Raw genomic sequence first — 22,613 nt, forward strand, 5'->3', positions numbered from 1 at the left:
TGCATGGGAGCGGGATGCAACGGCAGGAATATGACTCCATGGCAGAGAAAGCACAGCTTAAGACAATGATTCCCGAAATAAGTAACAACTGGTTTCCCACTAAGAACCCTATGATCTTAATCACTGATTTAGTAGGTTTCCTAGGCTTGGGCTTGGGGCATTCAGGACATTTACTTGTGTCTTCATGCAGTTTAGTAAAGATGATACATTAGACTCTTCAGGTGTGAACACACCACATTCTGTTTGGATAACAGCACAGGTGACTTCTTGTGAGGCACTAATAATGACCAGAGCTGTTGTATTTTGGAGGACAGCTGCTTTTATTACAGACATTTCAGTGTTTATTAAGGACAGGCTCCGTTGGCTGTCATTTATGTTTTGCTGGGTGAATTTGGGGGTGCTATTTTATCCTCCAGGCCAATGGAGGGAACAGATCGGAGCCAAATGATTGCACCAGCGCAAAACAGAATGTAGCATCCTGGTCTTGAAGAGAGGGAGGTTGGCAGCTTTAGGAATTTGACCTGGTTGTGCAGACCATAAATGTTGGCCAGGGGAGGCAGCCCTGTCAGGCATGAGGGAATGGACTGGGGGGGGGGGGGGTTTTCCAGNCCCCATCTCTTACCCTCTTTCACTGGTGTGCATTTCATTTCCGCTTTAGTGTATTTCAACAGGCCTGGCTTGCAGCAGGACAACAGGATCCCAGCAGAGATTAAGTAGTCCCGCCTCACCCGGGGGTTTGAAGTAACTCACCCATTCCCACGGGACATTCCACTGCAAATTTCAGTAGATCATTCTTCCCAGGCATGATGAGACTTGGTGTTCTCAGCAGCACAGTACTGATCCATGTTACCATGGGGCTATGGCTGTTTCCTATGAGTGTCATACCTTTACATGTTAGGTGCCTCATCAGGGTTCCCCAATCTGTTTTATGGGGTAACAAGCCCTACTGGTTGATCATTCAAATTGAGAACATAAGACCCCAAGGATTAGACACCAATAACTGACAGACAAGATGGGTTTCCTCATGTCAAGGGTGAGAAACTAAAATTTTAATCAGATCGAATGACCTTGAGGAACAAAAACCAGCCAGCACAGCCTGAGGTGACAAACAGGCACAGAATTCAGCAAAATTCACACAAAGCCCCCGGCAAGGCATCGTGTCATCCTTTTCAGTGGCTGCCACATCATGAAACTGCTGCCAGAAGCAGTGAGCTGCCTCCTGCTTGCCACCCTAATCCTAAAGCTTGCGGTTTGGAACTTGAGTGTGACCAATCTCCATAAAGGCCCAGAATTTGCAGGATTTGCCTGTTTCGAAGCTTCCCCTTTGGAGAGTTCTTTCAGTTTGTAGCCAAAGGTTGGGTCTCTCCAGTTTGCAAACTATACTGCAATAGAACTTTTTCCTTGCCTCTGACTAAATCCTTGCATTCCGGGATGGCTTTTGTTGTGGTTGTTGTTGGCAAAATGTATTAATGCCTAGGATAGTACCTCACTCCACCTAGCCAAGATGGTTTTACTTGTTAGCATTTCAACCTGCTGCTTTAATATTCCATTCTTCCTTTCTACCAACCCTGATGCTTTTGGGTTATGGGGATATAGACCTTCCATTCAGCGGCATGTTCTTTTGCCCGATCTTGCACATCAGAACCTTTAAAGCGTGACTCAGTCAATGTCTATTCGACAAAGGTATTCATACATGGTACTCAGTTTCTCTAATTCCCTAATGGTGATAGTGTGGCTTGTGAGGCAACAAGGGAAAGCTTCCATTAGGCCAGATGTGGTATCTACACAAATTAAGACATATTTTTAAACCATCACTTGAAGGGAGGGGCCAATATAATCAACTTGCCGATCCCTCACCAGTTGGAAACTCCGACATCCTCAGCAATACCCTATCCAACACAAGTGCTGTGGTGACCACTTTTCTAAATGCATCCAATCTGTTATATCTACAGAGGGGTCAGTTGCTAGGCAGGGCTCATACCCAGGCTACGGTGTCGGCTTCTTGGTCAGCAAGGAGTAACAGCACTTTATGAGCTGAGGTGTGGAAAACATAACTGCCTCAGGCTCTTGCAGATGAAGCTAAATGTCTTTCTGTATATCCCGACTGAACAAGGGCTAATTCATGATCGTCCACTCCTTGGCTTCCCATTGTCCAAAGCCCATAGGCCTAATCTCTTGAGAGCAGCTTGACAAAGGGCACAAAGGGTTAGTGGCCAAGGTTCATGAGTGATCACCAGCCAAACTGCTCAGAGTTTAGCCCCTTGCCTGCTGTGGTCCATTCCTGTCTCCATCCAGATGGTGTCAGTGTTGGGCTGAATAGTAATTACAATCCTTGTGGCTGGTTTGCCCCAATTAGACCCCTCTGTATACCAGGCATCAGCGGGAATTTCCCCCACTTCCTTTCTCTAGGCCACAGGAACCCCAGCGGTAGGAACGTCTGGAGCATCTACATACTCTACATACAGGCCTGGTAGCGCCAGCAAGTCTGTGTGTGTGTGTGTGTGTGTGTGTGTGTGTGTGCACGCACGTGCACATGTTTATGCTGTTGGTGATGTTTCACTGGAAAACCCTGGACAGAGGGAGGGAGAGACGTTAGTGGTTGTAGCTATGAAAGGATAGTATGAGGGATCCTTGTGATTAAAGTATTCTGTGTCTTAACTGTGGTAATATCCTATCCTTGTGATAAAACTGGATCTATACTTGAGATAAAATTGTATAGAATTACACACATGCACACACAAATGACTGTATGTAAATCTGGTGAAATCTGAATAAAGTCGATAGATGATATTAATGTCTATTTCCTGGTTTTGATACTATACTATCTTTAGGCAAAATGTTATCATTAGGGTAAATGGGTGAAGAGTACATGGGGTGTACTCTTTCTTATATTTCTTATAGCATATATTCTTATGTAGTCTATAATTATCTCCAAAAATTTTAAAGTAATTTTTTCAAAAAAAATAAATTATAAAATGGATATCACATTCCGAGGTAAGATGCAAGGTTATCACGAGAACTTGCAAAGCTTTTTGCAATCTAATTCTGTTACCTCAGCACTCCATCCATTTCAGATTACAAAACAGGTTTAAGCCACGGGGTAAAGAATTGAGGTAAGAAGATAGCTGTGGCTGAGGGCTGTGGTTTATTTCAGGTCCAAGATTCTCCCAAGTCACCCAAGGGAGGTGACAAGTATCTCTCTCATCTGAAGTCTAGGAAAAAACTTCAGTGGGACCACTCACAGGACCTGATATCTGTCCATTCATAGTTATTGGACACAAAGGACCAGTGTCTGTCTCAGGCTCGAATCTCACGTTGTAGGAATGCGTGTTTGGCTTATTGCTCTGACAAAGATACAGAGTAGTTGGGTGCTTTCAGGGCACCATTCCAACATTCCTGGAGTTTGCTGGGGAAAAAGAATACCTAAGTGTTTACTATGAACACAAGATGTGAGAATGAACAGGAGATAGCTGGGCCTAACACTGAAAACTCAGTGAATAAAGGACTCATGACTTGCCAAAATACATGTGCATTTGGCTGCATCAAGGCAAATGCAGAAAAATCCCTAGGGGTGAGACCGTGTCCCTTAAACCCTCAGACAGTCAGTTGTAAATATTTGTCAAATCTAGATGCTAAATTAGCATTCATTTTAGACTACTATGAACTTTGTACATCCTTCCCCATGCCCCTGACCTTCCTTCTCTAAAAATACTTTGTGCTTTTAAATAATTTGCCTGTTTACTCTTTGATCAGATTATCCATTCTTGCTCAGTTCTGCTGTAAACTGCAGAAAATTCTATTTCCCAAGAACTTGCCCATCTTCATATAGGCCCTGATATCTAACGATTGTTGTTTCACAGTGGCTATTGGTGGGAAAAGAAAAATTACACATGAAGCGTATAGTAAAAAGCACCAATATCTATTAATGGAAGGAGCTAAACACCATTCAGCATACATAAACCCAGGCATAGGACAGCTCAATAGATTGAAATGAAAGCTCCAACTCAATGAGAACTACTTTTTCTTTGTAAATGTATAAGGTGAGTTAGTAAGAAAAGGGCTGATTAGTATCAACATCTCTTCCCAGTTCCCACACTTGGGGTAGAAGCCAACAATACTATTTTAAAAATAAATTTTAATAATTTTTAATAAGCTTAGTCTTTATTTTTGAAAATATAAGATTGAAATACATTCTTGGATGTGGACACATGCAATAAATAGAAAATAGGGATGCATGGTGCAGGAGATGTGTTGACCAACTTATCTTTATCTGTTATAGTAGACAAAATCTGACACACAGTTAGCATTGTTAAAAGAGCAGACAAAGAACCAGAGACAAGGTTTGAAATAAGTAGCAAGATCGCTGAAGACATTGAATTACAGAAAAAATATTTACTGTTTTGCTGGGAACTAACTTTACTACAGCACTGGATTCCTTTTTGGTTTATCTATTGTGGTGATGTTGGTGGTGGTGTTTTTTTTTAATTGCCCTTAATGTTTATTCATTTTTGAGACACTGAGAGAGACAGAGCGGGAGCAGGGGAGGGGCAGAGAGAGAGGGAGACATAGAATCCGAAGCAGGCTCCAGGCTCTGAGCTGTCAGCACAGAGCCCGACCCCACCTGGGGCTTGACCCCACATACTGTGAGGTCATGACCTGAGCAAAGTCCGATGCTTAACCAACTGAGCCAGCCAGACGCCCCGTATCTATCATGTTTTTTTAAATGTATATATTGATATAGAATGTTTAGTACTTATTCCAGGTATTACATTAAAGATGCAAAACTTACCAGAGCTGACTTGTATTGATTGACATTTTTCAGTTCAAGTCAAGCATAGAGATGTTACATCCTTTCACACACTTTACACTTCCTCAGCTACAATGTAATTGTCTTAAATATTTTCTTTTCCTACATCCAGAATCACACCAAACTGTGTTACAATTTTTGCTCTCACAAACCTGGAGGCACTCCAAAGAGAAAGGGCTTAGAGCTGTTTCTTGAAGGCTGGGCCTTAGGCAAGAAAACCTGAGCATTTTCTCCCAGTGGCATGGACTAAGGAGAATGTTTGGACTGAGGAAATTCAGATACAGGAAGTCTCGATAATAATTGAAATAGAACTTTTACCTCACTGTGCATCTTTGTGGTCAGATTAATCAATAATTTTATTTATTAAAAAATGTGACTTCTATTGTACCTTACTGGGATTGCAAATTCATATTCAGAATTAAGTTCATAATGCTAATACTACTTTCTAAAACTGTTAAATACTTTACAGATTTTATGTAATTTTAATGATTTTGTAGAACTATTTGTTGGCTCCTGTAGTGTCTGCATAGCTTATAATGCCCTCCACCCATCCATCCCCTACTATGTCCCTGTCCCCACAGAAGGCTTGCTTACTAATCATTTTCTATAATGTGATATTTACCACCCTCCCAGACAGTGATCCTCAACCTTAGCTATTCATGAGACTCACCTGAGGAACTTTAAAATGCTGATGCCTTAACACCAACCCACAGAGATTCAAGCTTAACTGGACAAAGTATTTCTACAACTTCCTAGGGGCATTAATGTACTGCCACGATACCTTACTTGCACGTGCTCGGACTTCAGGACATCAAAATTCTCAGGAAATCTTACTTAGGATAAGGGAATGAAAATGGTTGGCTCATTTCAGTGGGTTAGGTCTTACCCTCCCGAATAGCAGGAGGATCAAGAGGTGAACAAGAGAAACAAAGTATGTCTGCAATGAGAGGAAAAAGAAAACAGTCACTGGGAGGAACAGAGGGGTAAACGTAGTAGAGGGACCCTGGTCCCTGGGGACAGGCTGTGTTCCTCCCTTGTGATTCCATGTGTACCCCTCTGTCTTTATGAAAAATTCCTTTTACTTTTCAACTATTTGCAGGAATCAATTTTTGTTACCCCAACCAAAGGAGTCCTAACTGATTCCATGGTTCAACTCCAAACCTCCTGCTCATGAACCTATAAATACAAATGATGCTCCCTCTACAAATGTCACTCATTGTCCAATGGACTCATTTGGCATTTAAACATTCAGACTCTGTGTTGGAATCAATTTAGGCCATTTTACCATAGATACAGAGATGCTAGGACATAAGAATTGGATATTACAACTAATACTCAAAAGTCCCAACATAGTAGAAGCTTATTGTTGATAATAACTTCTTTTTGTGATTAAACAGGCTACTTACCTTAGAGTTGGTAAGCAATGGTACGACAAGTAATCTAATTGAAATAAGTGAAAATAACATGAAAAGAATACCTGGTGTCATATTTTACCTAGAGGAAAATGTATCCATCCCTTTTCTCAATTTCTACGCAAAATGTTTGACTTACAAAACATGAATTATTCTCTAGAAGATGAATGTACGAGATGGGTCACTGCTACCACTTCAGGGAAGGAGTCTAAGTCAGTACCCTCTTAACACCTGATGCATGTCCACAACACATTAGAAGACGCTCAATGAGTCTTTTCGTGCTGAAAGTAAATTTCCTATTCCAACAAAAGTATAAGTTCCCCTGGGACAACAGTTAAGCTTCTCACTTCAGTCATTACAACATCTAGCACAGTGCTTTGTGCAGAATAGAGGCTTTATTAATGTATCTGTTTAAATGGATGGATAAGAATCAGTTCAGCTTTTATATACCAGTTGTACATATTAAAGATAAATTTTAGCACCAAGCCTACACATGAGAAAAATTGTATTTTTACAATGCCATTTACAATAACGTTTGAATTCTTTTAACAGCTCTACTTCCCATATTGTAAAAATGCAATGCATATAACTTTTATTTGAAATCAACTCTCCTCTAGTAATAAATAGCTTTTGTTCATATTGTAAATTTGCTAGTCCCAATGAGAACACATGGGGAAAAACCTTAAATCATTACCCAATTCCACTAACATCCAAAGACTGCATGATGCTCTAGTACAAGTCTTACTGACATAAACATATGAAGACAGAAGACAAAATGTGTTTGTAATGGTCACATACACATCTTAAGTTTTTATTAGGGAAAAATCATGTTTTGTTAGTTCAGTGAAATAATTTCTTTTGACAGAAAAAAATCCATTTTTCCATTCTCTTGGGAATGTTTAGAATAATCACAGAGATAGTAACCCAATATTTCTTCAAATGCAGCATTCTGGATTGATTAAAATGTGTATATATTATTAAAAGATATTGGAGTTTCAAAGTTTCTAAAGGCATTTTTTTCCAATGATAGAGATTGAAAGCAAAACACTATGTTAGAGTTACAAATCTACACTCTTATAGATATGGGAATAATATATTTTGTTCCATCAACATGTCTACTTTACATTATTCAGCACAAAGCTTTGTGAAATAAGAATCATGGGAATATAAGAATATAAAGGAAAAGGGTACAAATAACAGCTTCATAAACTGAGAAATGTACATAAATAAATCATGTATATGTGGGCAGTTTGCTTAGCTGGCAAGAAACAAAATATGGAAAATCTGCTTGTTAAACAATAACTACAGAGTGTGCTTTTATGATGTTTTTCACCACAGTAATTCATATTAGAGATAGAAGCAGTTGCATGTTAAATAAAATCATTGAGCATTGTTCCCCTCGCATTGCAAAGAGCTGACTTATGTTGTTTTTAGATGCCTCCCATTAGAAAGTAAATATTCCTTCAATGCTATGCATTTCACAAAATTTAATAAAGACGAACTGTAAATAAAGTCACAGGGAGATTTCAGACAGTTTTATTAGGAGATTGTTGAAAAGAAAAAAGAAAATTAAATACAATAACAGTAAACGTGGTTCTCACATTGAAACCAGGCTCAAAGAACTAGGCTACCATAGAAAAATTTCCAATTCTTGCATTATGATGTAAAAACAGATTTTTGTACAGATTTTGTACAACAAAATTCGTAATAACCTTTTATCATTTTTAGAAAACTTTAAATATATAGATAAAAATAGACAATTTTCATAGGTCCTACATGAAGATGAGTATGTTCTGTTCCAAGGGCTTGCATAGAGCGCAAATGTGGTTATAATATAGAACAACTAGACATTAATGTTTTTTAGGATTACAAAAGCATGGAAACCATAAAATGGGCACAGTTTTACTTGTTTATACCAAAAAAAAAAAAAACCCAAAAGCAAACAAATTTCAAACCAACCTGTATAACTAAAAAAGGAAAAAAAAACCTTAAGTTACAGACTTAAAATAACATTTCATGAATTGTAATATTTACAACATGTTAGTAAGATTCTCTCTTAACATATAGCTGATAGCTTCTTTCTTTAATCCTTGCTAAAATTCCTTTTACATCAAACCAAACACTAAAGCATTCTCAAAGGTCTTGAAAGGATGCATTTTAAAACTATTTAACCTACTTACCAGGTGACTCTATGCAAGGAGCAGAGCAATGGCTGATTCTACAAGTCAGGTTCCATTGTGGGCTTTTTAAAAATTCTCTTAAAAAATGTATGATTCAAAAGCTTGCCACAAGTCCCTCCAATTGTAAGTGGTGTAATCCTTTAAAGACTGCACACAAGGAAAAGCAAGAAATACAAACAAGGAGTAGAATCTTTTGTGCTCCAACACAAAAATGGTTACGGAAGAACTATGCATAGGAAACCAAGTCTCTACAAAGCATTTACTAACAGTATTTTAAATAAAAATATTGCTCCCTTTCAAGCAAGCTAAAATAGGAACTGTATATATAACTTTATTACTGTATTAAAAAATGGACTTAGCTGGTTAATAGTGAACTACACAAAGGAAATATGTTCCAGTATTGCAAGGAAGACCTACAAACTATAGAAGCTTAGTGCCAGAGTATCTATGGTGTTAATTTCTTTTCTTAACTGATTAAGTAATACCGAATTGGAACTATCTTTAAACATGTTTAAGCTAGTTTTCTTGGACATTTAGGGTTTTGCTATTTATGGTAATAAATAATGTTATGATCATAAAATTTTAAGATGACAGCAAAATCATAAAATGTACAGCGACTGCACTGATCCATAAGATCAGTCTTGAAAGGTGTAATCCAGATTAGTAAAAAACAAAGAGAAGGTAACTTCAGTGTGTAATAAGCACTGTTTGCAGCTTTACTTCCAGTTATCTGCACAAAAGTGAAAACACATACTGTAACTTTCAAAAAGACAGTGAAAATAACACATAGGCACCCTTCCCTCTGACCAGGGCGGGGGAAGCACAACACATTTTAACTTTATCACTCAGCGCTACATGGTATTGGACTGATACATCAAGGGTTTGTTAGGTTTTGTTTTTCAGCAACATTAACATAATATGACATTAACATATAAAAATATTTCTGGTGTTTTGATTTACTGTTCAGCCACAATCCATTCTCAATAGTGCAGTTTGGGGCACTAACTAGGGTTCAATATACAAATAAAAGTGGCTGACACAGAGTTCTGATGTCACCAGATGCTTAAGATCTCATTCATTAATACTGTGACTCCAGACAAATATTTACATGCCTGCATGCGTTAAAACCAGAAAGGTGTCTTTCTGACTAACAGAGTGACAAAACGTATTTTCTAAAATTCTCATTTTCCTAAACTCTAGTATACTACTGCATACATAATACCTTCCTTGTATGTTTTATGTTTATATACTGTACATGTGACCAATGGTTTGAATAAGAAGCATCATTATTATTTTAAATTCTATATACCACTACCAGTTTGGAATGAAAACATGTTACATTTACTTTTTTTTTTTTTTTAAGAAAAAAGACCTTCAGTGAAAACTTTTGGCTTCTATTCAATGCTTCTTTTCAGATATGCAAAATGTTATTTCACTGGGTAGTTGTCAACATCTATTTGTTGGTCTCTTGGAAGTATGTGAAAAAATCTTCAGGAGAAAACCCACACTTAGTTTAAAATCAAATGTAATAGAATATTACTCTTTGATTTATTGATTTTTTTTTTTTTTTTAGGAATCCTCTATGCCCCCTACAAGTTCATTTCCAAGTGTTCTTGCTGGTTTCCGGAGGACATAATTCTGTAAGTCTGGGTGACCACGGCTACAAGAGTCTCTTGATGTGCTCAGATACAGAATTTTCAGAGGAAGAAAATGGTTCATTCCATTAAAAAAAAACAAAGCTAGGTCTTACTCAGACCTGTCCTTAACTCAGTATACAAGTGTCCAGCAGCAAAGTTGCAGTTATTAACTGTAAGAAGTTGATACTTGTACATTTACAAACATTCTCAGGTCTCTGGTATGAACCACAGGTGAAAATCAATGAAGGAAACTTTTTTTTTGTAGAATACTTAAACTTTTAAAGAACATTAATACACAAAATTGAGGAAGTTCCCGTAAAAGGACTTTATTTTTTTCCGAACTTTCAAATGACGAATGTCTGCAAAATTCTTTACTATAACATGGAATTTCTTCAACAGGAAAGATTCAGTACATGACAGTAGTTTTCAAATACAGTCTTCCATCTAAAAATGAACAATAAAAAATAATTAATTACATGACATTTGGGAGACAAATGTGAATATAAAAACTAAGTTGTCTGCTATAAAATTTGTGTATCATATTCTATCTTCATTTGTTTAGGAAGTAACATTGTTTCACATATTCTCAACATTAATTTCATAATTACATTGAGTTTATGTGATCAAAAAGAATATAGAATTTCTACTTCTCATAAATATATATTTGGTATTTTGATATCAGTTCCAGAGCACTCAGAAAATAGATAAGGGAGTGTGTGTGTGTGTGTGTGTGTGTGTGTGTGTGTGACTGATATGCAAAGCTAGTTGATTTCTGTTGAATGACAATTACTTCTTCCAAGCTTGAAGAACCAAATTTTCTCTTAATGCACTCAGGTGTATCTCTATCAAGGAAAACTAAGCTCCCATCATACTCCTTAGCAGTGGTGTTAAATATACCATGTAATGTAACTATTGTGCACATTTGTTGCTATTTATATGAAAGCCACCTATGTTATTTCATCACTATCAATGAGCTATACAGTCTTTCCTCCTTGAAGTAAAATTAACCAAACAAATAAATGTTAAGAAGGTGATATATTACTCGACTTTTACCAGCTGAGAAATTCATAGTCATGTGAAAAAGAAAAGCAAGTCAAATATTGGACACATTCAATAAACACATTTGAATGAAGCAGAAATAAGAAATGGGAAATTAAAAATCCAGAGGAAAAACAAAACCAAATGTAAACTTATTTCTCAACTGTAACACCCTCTAAACTCCCAACATTGTGGCGTGGACTAAACTTTGGATATATAGTGAAACCTTGGATTGCAAGGAACCTGTTTTGCGAGTGTTCTCTAACACCAGCAAACATTTCTAATAAAATTTAACGTGATAAATAAGTGATGTCTTACAATACCAGTAATACGTGACACTGAATGTCACATGATCACAAATGAGGCAATGGTTCTCGAAATGCGCTTTGATTTATGAGTGCTTTGGATTATAAATACGTTTCCAGAATGAATTACACTCACAAACCAAGGTTTTACTGTATTTGTAGAAAATATATCTAAATTCCAAGTTATAAGACTTGCAGTAGAAGGTAACTAGCAAAGAAAATTTTTCCAAACATTTTTTAAAATGCATATTGCCATGTAAATGTTTGCAAAATGACTGATAGCCTCACAAGTTAAAATATAAGGAAACAGAAATAACCTACAGTAAATCCAGGAAATAGAAATATATACTTCAAATATTTGCAGATCTTCATCTTTAACATTAAGCTAATTGCATTCTCTCACATAATCTGTAGTAGGCATAGTAATTAGTAAGGAACTTAAAATCCACATTAAACCATTTTTTAGTTATAAATATTGGTGTGCCCAAATTTTCACATTCCTATTATGTTTTTTTAGCCTAAATTGTACAGTTGTACCTCTAAGATGTGACAGACTCTGTTTTGTTCATTGATATATCCCAATAACCTCGCACATGTTCAATAAATATGTGTTGAATGAATGAATGAATGAATCAGAGACAGGTTTTGTGAGATTTATACAAAATAGATACTGAATAAATAAACAATATGAATTTAAATCTATAATTTATTACATCATAATCATCAAAAATCCACCATTTGCCTTCAGCAACATGAAAAGGAATGTCTATGAGATTAGTCTCATACTGGCTAATTTCTTTTTTTATTTAATGTTTATTAATTAATTTATTTATTTAGAGAGAGAGTGTGTGTGCGCCCTCCCACCCAAGCAAGCCAAGGAGAGGCAGAGAGAGGGGATAGTGAACCCCAAGCAGACTCCTTGCTGTCAGCACAGAGCCCAAAGAGCCCACAAACCATGAAATCATGACCTGAACCAAAATCAAGAGTTGAACACTTAAACTGACGGAGTCACCCAGGCGCCCCCAATCCTTTACTGGCTAATTTCCAATAAGGTGCATCGAGTATTGTTTGCCTCTTAAAATTAATCCAGATCAACTTTAATAATAACATGTCCTTGGAGGTCTCTAAATATCCTTAGCTTTCCAGTTCAATAATCATGTATTAGTGTATTTTAATATATGAAACATCTAATAATGACAATGACTATCTGTTCCCTATAAGTAGCATACATTTGAATATATGATATAATCTGAGATTCACCAATGCAAATGTATTATTAATCCAATTGAACTTTATTTTTAATATGGTGAATTAAAAGCATACAAAAACTACTCTGGATAATCATCCTAGATATGTTGTCTAAAAACATGTTACCTCCTGGCCTGTAATGGTAATCTTTCATTAATACTAAATATTACTATAACTCAGAAGTAGCTATTACACTATTCAGTAAATACAGGAATTTCCTAAATCAAGTATTAATCAAATACCAATATCAAAGCCATAACATTTTTGATGAAGACTTCTTTCTAAGTAAGGATATGACAGTACCATATTAACATATTATAAAATATTTATTATTTTTGCATGGAACATGATCTGATTTCTTCTGTTTGGCTTGATTACACCCACCTCTGAGAGAAAACTGATTTTTCTCACTTACATCATATATAAATACATGATGTAAATACATATATATATATATATATATGTGACTTCTTTTTGGTTTCAGTTTAGCAGGATTTTCAATATTCACTTTGTAAATAAAACTAATATACTTAGTATTATAAAATAAGCTAAAATTCAGCCTTTCATGTACTTAGTACAATAGCTAAAAATTGGACCTTTTAAAAAATTTTTAAATGTTTACTTATTTTTGAGACAAAGCATGAGCAAGGGGGGGACAGAGAAAGAGAGAAAAACAGAATCTGAAGCAAGCTCCAGGCTCTGAGCTGTCAGCACAGAGCCTGATGTGGGGCTCGAACCCACGAACTGTAAGATCATGACCTGAGCCGAAGTCGGACGCTCAACCAACTGAGCCACCTAGGTGCCCTTGGGCCTTCTTAAAGATAACTTTGATCCTCATGATTTTTTACTACATAACACAGCATACATTTTAAAAATCTAGTAATAAACTAGATTTTTATTTTAGAAGCAACCAAAAAAGTAGAGTACTGATATTTTTACCAAAGTTTCTAATTCTTAGCCTTTAATTACTTTATCTCTACTTCTTTCTCCTTTTAACTATCATATCATTTCTGCTATGTGGTCAATTATGTTGGGAATATCATTCCCCATTCTTACTTCTTAAAAAAAAAAAAAAAAAAAAGGCCCACAATGTTTCCCAGCCTTCCAGTTTTAGAGTTGGGCAAGAGACATTCTCAACTTACTCCAAATTCAAGTATCTAGTACTTTCCTCTCTAAGCTTACCCATTCCAATTCTCCCCTCACTCCACTACCCTGGTCCTCCTTTGCATTCTATGCCTCACTATGCTCTGTGTTGTGTTGGAGTATTCAGGCCTGTTCTTCCTTTTGGAATCCTAGAGAATATGTACTTCCTCCTTCCCTGCTTCCTTTCCTGCTCTCCTCTATGGAACGTCTCTATATAGAGAGCTCCTATTTATTCTCCAATACAAACATCCTAGGAATTAAATCCATAGTACTTGTCTCACTTTGAAGTCACATTTGGGAGCCTACTGCATGGTGAGAACCACATAAGCAGTGGCCATATCTCTTTTCCCATCAGCATTAGAATGATAGTTTAGCATGATTCTTGCCTTAAACATTTAATGCAATCCCAAATATTAAACTTTTGGAGAAATGAATTAACATGCTTACATGAGAAAAATAATAATCTTTGGCATGCTAGAAATTTATATTTTATTTATTTTATTTTTTTAAAGTAGGTCCATGCCCAATGTGGGGCTTGAAAGTATGACCCCAGGATCAAGAAGTGGATGCTGTACCAACTGAGACACCCAGGTGCCCCCAGGCTAAAAATTTTAAAGTCTATCTGAAACTAAATTTTATTTATTTTTATTTTTTTTAAACTTTCTTTTTAAGTTTATTATTTATTTTGAGAGAGAGAAAACATGGACACAAGCAGAGGAGGGAGGGAGGAAGGGAGGGAGGGAGAGAGAGAGAGAGAGAGAGAGAAAATCTCAAGCAGGCTCCACACCGTCAGCACAGAGCCTGTTGTGGGGCTTGATCCAATGGACTATGAGATCATAACCTGAGCTGAGATCAAGAGTTGGACACTTATCCGACTGAGCCACTCAGGTGCCCCTGAAACTAAATTTTAAAATTAAACTATATTCATTTAAAAGCATAAAAGAGATAATTATTTTGTAAGCATCTTTACCATAGATCATATACAAAGTACATTTATAAAAATCATATTCATTATATTTATGTGCTCAGTATCTGATCTACTATAATTCCACTTTTAATAAATGTCTCCTTGCATTTTTGACTAATGTTCCTAACAGATGGACAAATGCATCAAGCTTTAAAGATGCCAGCTATAAAATAGATCCCACCTGCTAGAGTTAAGGCATTTCCATGATTAAATAATACTTAGGCCTCAGAGATTATCTGCCTTAGAATTAACAGGAAGCAGATATACACCAGGCATAGACAGACCCTGGAGAGTAATTCACTCTCCTTTTGACTGCAAAGCCTAACTTTCAAATCAATTCTACTTAATGATTTGTCATATTTATTGAAACATAATTATGGATAATTCAAAGTCATTAAGGAAAAAAAATTTAACTAATTTTATATTGTACCAGAGAAGTTACTCTGGTCCCGCAATCCACAGCAAACAGCTCATGTGTATGTACCCAGAGAGCTAATAACCGGCTTCTGAATTATGGGACCACAAGTCTGTCTCAGGCTTTTGATAACAAACCACCTGAGTGAAAGTAGAATGGTAAGGCTGGTAGGAAAGATATATGGGCCCATAATTCAAACTGAGCTATGTTTTTATGCTATACAATAATGGTTTCAATACTCCCCTTTCTCGAGTCTTCAAACAGCAGGCAAAGCCATCGGGCCATAGAGAAGGCCCTACAAAAACGAGCTACAGAATGAAGGTCATTACGATCGCTGGAGTATTTCCAACGGCTAAGACTTCATTATTCAGAGGTGTGCGGCTTGATCTGCAAACACAGAGGTCTAATTTATATATTTTGTTTTAAGGGCCGCCCTTTGTGAATTCTACTCACCTTCTAACTAGATAATCTCACACCTATCCACCCTTTCTCAGATTGTATTTATTTATTTCTACACGTGTTGACCACAGAAAGATACATTTTCTGTTTCTTCCTGATGCTGCACCAGGTTTACCAAACAATTATTCCTTGATGTCTCAAATGGATGAGAGCTTTTCTTGAAGATCACCTAAACTAGCAATAAAGGAAATGTTGATGATTATTAATATAGTTAAAATTTTCTGAGCACTTGTGTTCAAGGCACTTACAGATTTTAACTCTAAACTTCCCAACAACTGAACATAATAGTTCTTCTTAGTGCCTTTTAAAAGTAGACTCTTGGGGCACCTGGGTGGCTTAGTCGGTTAAGCGTCCGACTTTCACTTAGGTCATGATCTCGTGNTAAAAGTAGACTCTTAAGCTTGAAAAACTTAAGTATCTTGCACATTTTCACAGAGCTTGCAAGTAAAAGAACAGTAATTTGATATTTGTGTGAATCCAAATTTCATGTCCATTCCACTATGTCGCTTTCCTTTAATAAGCAATTGGATCCTCACTGAAGAAAATACAATGTATGTGACTTGTAGGGGTAAGAGATTGGATTTCAGTGTCATCAGCCCTCCAGCCTCGTGGATCTATTTCTCCCTGTATTCCCCAAGACAGGGTCTTTCTTTTAGTATGCAGAATTTCAACCGAATAAATTGAAATGAGAACTAGAATTCTGATGGTTTGATTTAAAAAAAAATCTTCCCTTAACACTATGATTATTTGCTTTTGTATGGGAGTTTGATATGACAGAAAAATCATCAAGCTACACTTTGTACATGGGAGTACTTAATTAAAAAGTCTGTTCTAATTAAGAGCATTGGGGAGAAGGGAGTGAATGAAACTATTTAAATTACAAATTCCTAACGGTTCCAAAGTTCATTGTGACTTGATGCTTACAGCTATAATTTGGTGTATAAGAAGTTATCTAGATCAAAAAATAGTTTACTGCGGGTTTAAAGTTTTGTATGATATTTATTGGTACGATGAAGATTTTGATTTATAGATAAGGACTTAAATTTTTAAAAATTCCTCATAAAAACGGATCTCAGCTTTTAGTATTAAAGTTGAAGCCATCAGATCATTAAGCATATAGTATATACCATTAAGTGTATTATTTACTGTGGCTAAAGAGGAAGAAATAGGGAATCTGTCACAAAATTTCCAATTTTGGTTTGTTTGTGTTCATGTATTAATTTTACTGGTTTGATATAATGTTTTTGCAGGCATTATTATATGCAGTTATTGGGAGTGTCTAATACATATAGACAGATATAGAATTTAGCTTTATTTCTATACGTATTCTAAAGCGAGAGTGTCGAATAGCTTGGGTATTTAATTTTCAAACTAACAAAACTTGGAGCGCCTGGGTGGCTCAGTGGGTTGAGCGTCTGACTTCAGCTCAGGTCATGATCTCACAGTTTGTGGGTTCGAGCCCCATGTCAAGCTCCGTGCTGACAGCTCAGAGTCTGGAGCCTGGTTCTGATTCTGGGTCTTCCTCTCTCTGCCCCTCCCCTGCTCCTGCTCTCTTTCTCTGTCTCTCAAAAATAAACATTGAAAAAAATAAAGAAAATAAAACTAACAAAACTCGTTCAATAACACTGACATTATATAATAAGATGTTATATTAGAAGATAGCATACAAATTGCAACAATTTCAAATTGCTTAGTTGGTCTACACCAGAAATCTGATTCCTTCATTGTATGAAAACTATGTGAAATCATTAACAAGGGAGTCTGTTAGTGAAAGGTCCTGCATAATGTGCAAATAGATATATATTCTAGTTTTGAATAGAACTCCCTTGCAAACATCCACAAGGATCTGTTACATGTGTTTTCTTTTTCTTTTTTCTTTATTTTCTTTTTTTTTTTTTTTTTTTTCTTTTTTTTCTTTTTTTTTTTTTTTTTTTGCACAAAGGGCTTAATAAATGACATTTCCTGCTAGGAAGTAGCTTTATTAAAAATGGCATCTATTTGTTCAAAACTTATATTCAGACACCTGTCATCTAACAAAATTTGCTGCTTTCACAAAATATGTGTGTACACATATCTCACTACTCCAGAGCTGAGGAAAATATTAACATAACAGAATGCAAACATATAAGATCATGTATCCAGAAGCTTTAATATTTACTTAAAGACTATTAGGTTAATATTAGCCTTGAGTCTCTCTCAACATCATGTCTTAATCATGCAAAGTAAGAGAAACCAAAACAAGTGATGAAAACAAATGTTAATGATTCATGTGATATTTGATAAGACAACGAGAGGAAGTCAAAATAAAAGCAAACAAACAGGAACAGATGGGAAGGATCTTTGTCAAGTCATAACCCCTCTTCTAAAACCCCCAAAGGAAGAAGCTAATTAAAGAAAATATTGTTTCTTGCTTTTTTTTATAACTTTATATTTAGAGTAAGAACATTCTGCGACTGCTAAAGCAAAGAAGCAGAGACACAAAGTCTACATTTAACATGAGAAATATTTTAAGAGAGATTGATGTTCAGCACAGGCCCTTTTATGAGAGGATTCTGAGTAAATACCATTTCTTCTCATGAAATGCAGTTAATAACAGCCCCAGAAATTTCCAGAAGTCATATTGAAGGTTGTGTTCAAGTATAATTAAAAAGTAAAAACTGAAAAAGTTACCACAGGTTTTGAATTTTATGTAACTCAAGGTTATGGCTGCAGAACATGAGGGCCACAGAGTTGGGTCAAAGTGAGAGAGAACTAGACCCCAGATCCCTTTGGAATGCTTTCTGCATAAGTACCTGGTGCTAGTCTAGAGAGTGTATATAAGGGCAAAGCATGGGTTGTGCGTAATAGAGCACTGCAACAAGTGTATTCTGTTTATACAAGACAAATATACTAATACCAGCCATGGGTGATATGTTTGTTACCTATTGGAACAATATGACCCAGCTCATTTGAAGTCAGAGAAGATAATATCATGTTTATTATGAGACTAGTATGAAGTAAAGCTCTTGATTGTGGTTAATAGTGATGACACGGGGCGCTGGGTGGCTTAGTTGGTTCAGAGTCTGGCTTCGGTTCAGGGCATGATCTTGGGGTTCGTGAATTCCAGCCTCACACTGGGCTCTCTGCTCTCAGCAGAACCCACTTGGGATCCTCTGTCTCCCTCCCTCTCCGCCTCTCTCTTTCTCCCTCAAAAATAAATAACATAAAAAAAAATAGGGAGAACAAAAAAGTACAATAAAAACTGCTTTTATGTATTTCTCAGTTCCCTTCAAAGAAGAAAGTAAAGGACAGAAACCAGTCTAGTTTAAAACGCGTTCTGGGGCACCTGGTGACTCAGTTGGTTAAGCCTCTGACTTAGGCTCAGGTCATGATCTTGCGGTTTGTGAGTTGTACCCCCTCAAAGGGCTCTGTGCGGGCAGCTAAGAACCTGGAACTTGTTTCAGATTCTGCGTCACCCTCTTCTCTCTGCCCCTCCCATGCTCATGCTCTGTCTCTCTCTGTCTTTCAATAATAAATAAACATCAGAAGGGCAGAAATAGTGGGGGAAAGGGAGAGAAGCAAACCATGAGAGACTCTTGAATGCTGACAAAAACTGAGGACTGATGGATGTGGGGGGAGGGGGGGATGGGCATGGAGGAGGACACTTGTGGGGATGAGCACTGAGTGTTATGTGGAAACTAATTTGACAATAAACTATTAAAAAATAATAAATAAACATCAAAAAATTAAAGAAATGTGTTCTTAGAAGATCATCTACAGCTATAATATATACTGAAAGGTAACTAAGCTTTAGTCAAAGGCAATAAAAGTGAAACTCTGTCCATTCCTTGTGAAAGGACTTTGTATCAGATATTAGGTAAGCACAAGAATCGAGGAGAGACCCAAACTTTGACAATTCAACCATTTGAAGCAGGTGGAACCTGGATTGTAGGTTTTGTGTGGCTAGAAAGGATCATCATTGGGCAAGCTGGTCTAATCACAACATCCTTTCTAAAGAGGAAGCTAAAGAGACAAACCAGTAAAAACAGGTGGCTGCTGAAAATGGCCAGGGAAGGCATCTGAAGATCCACAGATAACTATGGTTAATCTCAGCTGGCTTGGAGTTATTTAGTCAACTCCAGCCACAGGCAAAATACTTTCCCAAATGGCTGGATCAGCTTAAAATATCTCATTTCCTTTGAGAAGAAGTGGCATTCTTGCTGTCAGTATCTTAAAGAAAGGGCTCTTTGGCTGAATTTTAGGCTCAATGATGATGTTGATGTTCTCTGTGGACAAAGAAGAATTTGCTACCAAAGATTAAGATAATCTTGCTTTACTGGATCCTAAAGATCTTTTATTCTGTAACTCAAGAATCTTCCTCAGTTGGGTAGAAATCTGGACCCTGTGGTTCTATTAACTGATATCTATGTAGGAACTCAGTGTTCTTAAAACCATACCTCCATAACCACAATCAAACAAAATTGATTAAAAAATCACCGTCACCAACTGTCTACTGTTTATCTATGCAATAGGGAACAGGCAATTCTATAATAATATTAAGAAATTAGCCCTCTGACCAAATGTTTTAAGCATTTAAATAATAATCAGCCTATACTCATGGAGAGGGTTTGGATCCCATATATCATAGTACTAGAACCTAAGTGTTGTTACAACTGCATGTCATAGGATTCAAACACTTGTCCCTCAAATTGGCTTTACTATGCCGACACTTAAAAAGCTTCACTATCCTAGGGGCACTTGGGTGACTCAATCATTTAAGCATCAGACTCTTGATTTTGGCTCAGGTCAAGATCTCACGGTTCATGAGTTCAAGCCTTGTGTCGGCCTCTGTGCTGACAGTGTGGGGCCTGACTGAGATTCTCTCTCTCCCTCTCTCTCTGCCTCTCTCCTGCTAGCATTCTCTCTCTTTCTTTCAAAACAAATAAATAAACTTTTAGAAAAAAAATTAAAAAACACATCACTATCCTACAGAAATTGATTAAAGTTTGGCTATTATATCCTTAAGAGCAGGTAACGTATCATATGATGTTGTGTATTTCTAGCGCCTTGAACATTGCCTGGAATCTGGAAAGTGCTCAGTAAAAATATATGTAAGGAACTATCCAATGAAGATCACAAAGTTGAGGGGAAGATGGATAATATATTCCCCTGAACGCACACCTTGATAAAAATACAGTTTCATGTGGGTGGTATACTGGCTTAGAATATATGACTGAGCCTAATCATGAGGAACTATCAGATGCAAAATTATAAACATTCTATTAAGACTGTATTCTTCCAAATGTCAACTTTATAAATTTGTTAAAGTCCAAGGAAGAGCTCAAGATCAAGGAGACTAAAGAGAACTGACAACTAAATATAATAGGTGATGCCAATTTGGAGTCACTAATGCTATAAAAATGCTATTAGGACATGATTGGGTCAAATCACGAAATTAGAATTTCAATGTCAGATCAAATAAGAGTATTATTTCAAGGAAGTATTTACTGATATGACAATTACACTGTGTTTATGTATAAGAGAACACCCTTATTTTTAGTAAGTACTCCTTATGTATGGGTAAATATAGCATGTAAAGGGCCATGATTTTTAGAACTTATTCTCAAATACTTCAGAAAATACTATGCAGATAGAAAGAACTATAAAGGACATGGAGAAAAGTATAAAAATAGATTAATCTTGGTAAAGGACATATGACAGTTTTTAACAGTTTTTTAAAAATATTTCTGTAAGTATGGTTTTCTTTCAAATACAAGTTAAAAAACAAAATAGTTTGCCAAAATGATACAAAGTTTTAACACTTCACCAATATCAACTATTTTTAATAACTCACTGAGGATGTACACTCTCCACCACCCACACATACTACTTCACTGGTTATGTAGATAATATTCTCATAGTAAATATTTCTTAACAACAAGGCTTTTGAAAAGTCCTATTCAAGTATTAGATAGTAAGATGATTCTTAGTGATTTTCTTAATAGAGTTCCCCTCAAGACCAGATTCAGCTTCATGAACCTTACTGGACTCAGGGTGTGGACATAAGCCAGATTCTGGTCTGTTGGTCCATTATGTTTTAATGGTAAATTTACAATTGTGAAGTTTATGAAGTCTGCTTAACTGTATTACCTGTTAGTAAGGACTATGTATGCTAATGTGTGTTTGTTGGTATAAGGAAAGTGCCGTTCTGATTAACTGTGTTTGAAACACAGTTTATCTTTTAAAAGTTTATCAAAAACAAACAAAAAAAGTAGAACACAAACGTCTTTAAAGTTTTGTTCGTTTCTGTAAACAAAGAAAAATTACATTGCTGGTAGGTCTACTTTGGTAAAGTATTTGTGTGTGTGTGTGTTCTAATTAAAGTATTCATTAGTAAGATGTTGGAAACCATCTCAGTGGTTAATGTACCAGCAAGTGAGAATGGGGTGCTTTGTACTTAGGCTACCTTGTCCTGATTGGAAGGTGAGACCTCCCAACTTCAGCAAAGTAAACCACAGTAAAAATCTCTCATTACTTTCTCCATTCTTCTATTCATTTCTGGAATAAAGAAGACTAAGACACAAGTATATAAGGAAATAATCGTTCGAGGGCATATCTGAACCTGAAGGATGAATGGATAAATTATCTATTATGCTTAATTAAAACAGAAAGTAGAAAAAAAATAGTGATGCCTTATTTGATAAAAATAAGATACAGCAGGAAAGGGAAATGGATCTTTTAAGCCAATTGTTTGTATCCTTCAGAATTGCAAGACACAGTCAAAATCCTCAGTGAATAAATTGTTTTCAGAATAAACTTATGTGTTTTCTCTGGGGAGGGAGGTGAACAAAGGTGACAATTAGAAGAACAGCTTTTGCAGAACCTAGTGATTTTAAGTTTGGGGGGATAAATCATCTTTCCTTAAAAGTTTAACAGTCACCTGACATCTCTCTCAGCAGGCAGAGAAGGACAGATACCATATGTTTGCACGTATAGGAGGATTAGGAGGAAGTTAACGGAGGA

The 22,613-nt window shown here is 36.3% G+C and overlaps 1 protein-coding gene across 1 annotated transcript in view; it reads right to left on the minus strand.

The window, feature by feature from the left end:
- Positions 1–10,324: 10,324 nt before the first annotated feature.
- DACH1 (dachshund family transcription factor 1) overlaps positions 10,325–22,613 on the minus strand; it is a 424,979-nt gene continuing 412,690 nt past the window's right edge. Inside the window, exon 12 of the mRNA XM_077767990.1 lies at positions 10,325–10,480. Within this exon, the coding sequence (XP_077624116.1) occupies positions 10,443–10,480 (38 nt within the window). The 3' untranslated portion in view covers positions 10,325–10,442. The remainder of the gene's footprint in view (positions 10,481–22,613) is intronic.

Source organism: Crocuta crocuta, unplaced genomic scaffold, assembly GCF_008692635.1.
Source record: "Crocuta crocuta isolate KB4526 unplaced genomic scaffold, BGI_CrCroc_1.0 scaffold115, whole genome shotgun sequence".
NCBI classification, from domain to species: Eukaryota; Metazoa; Chordata; class Mammalia; order Carnivora; family Hyaenidae; genus Crocuta; species Crocuta crocuta.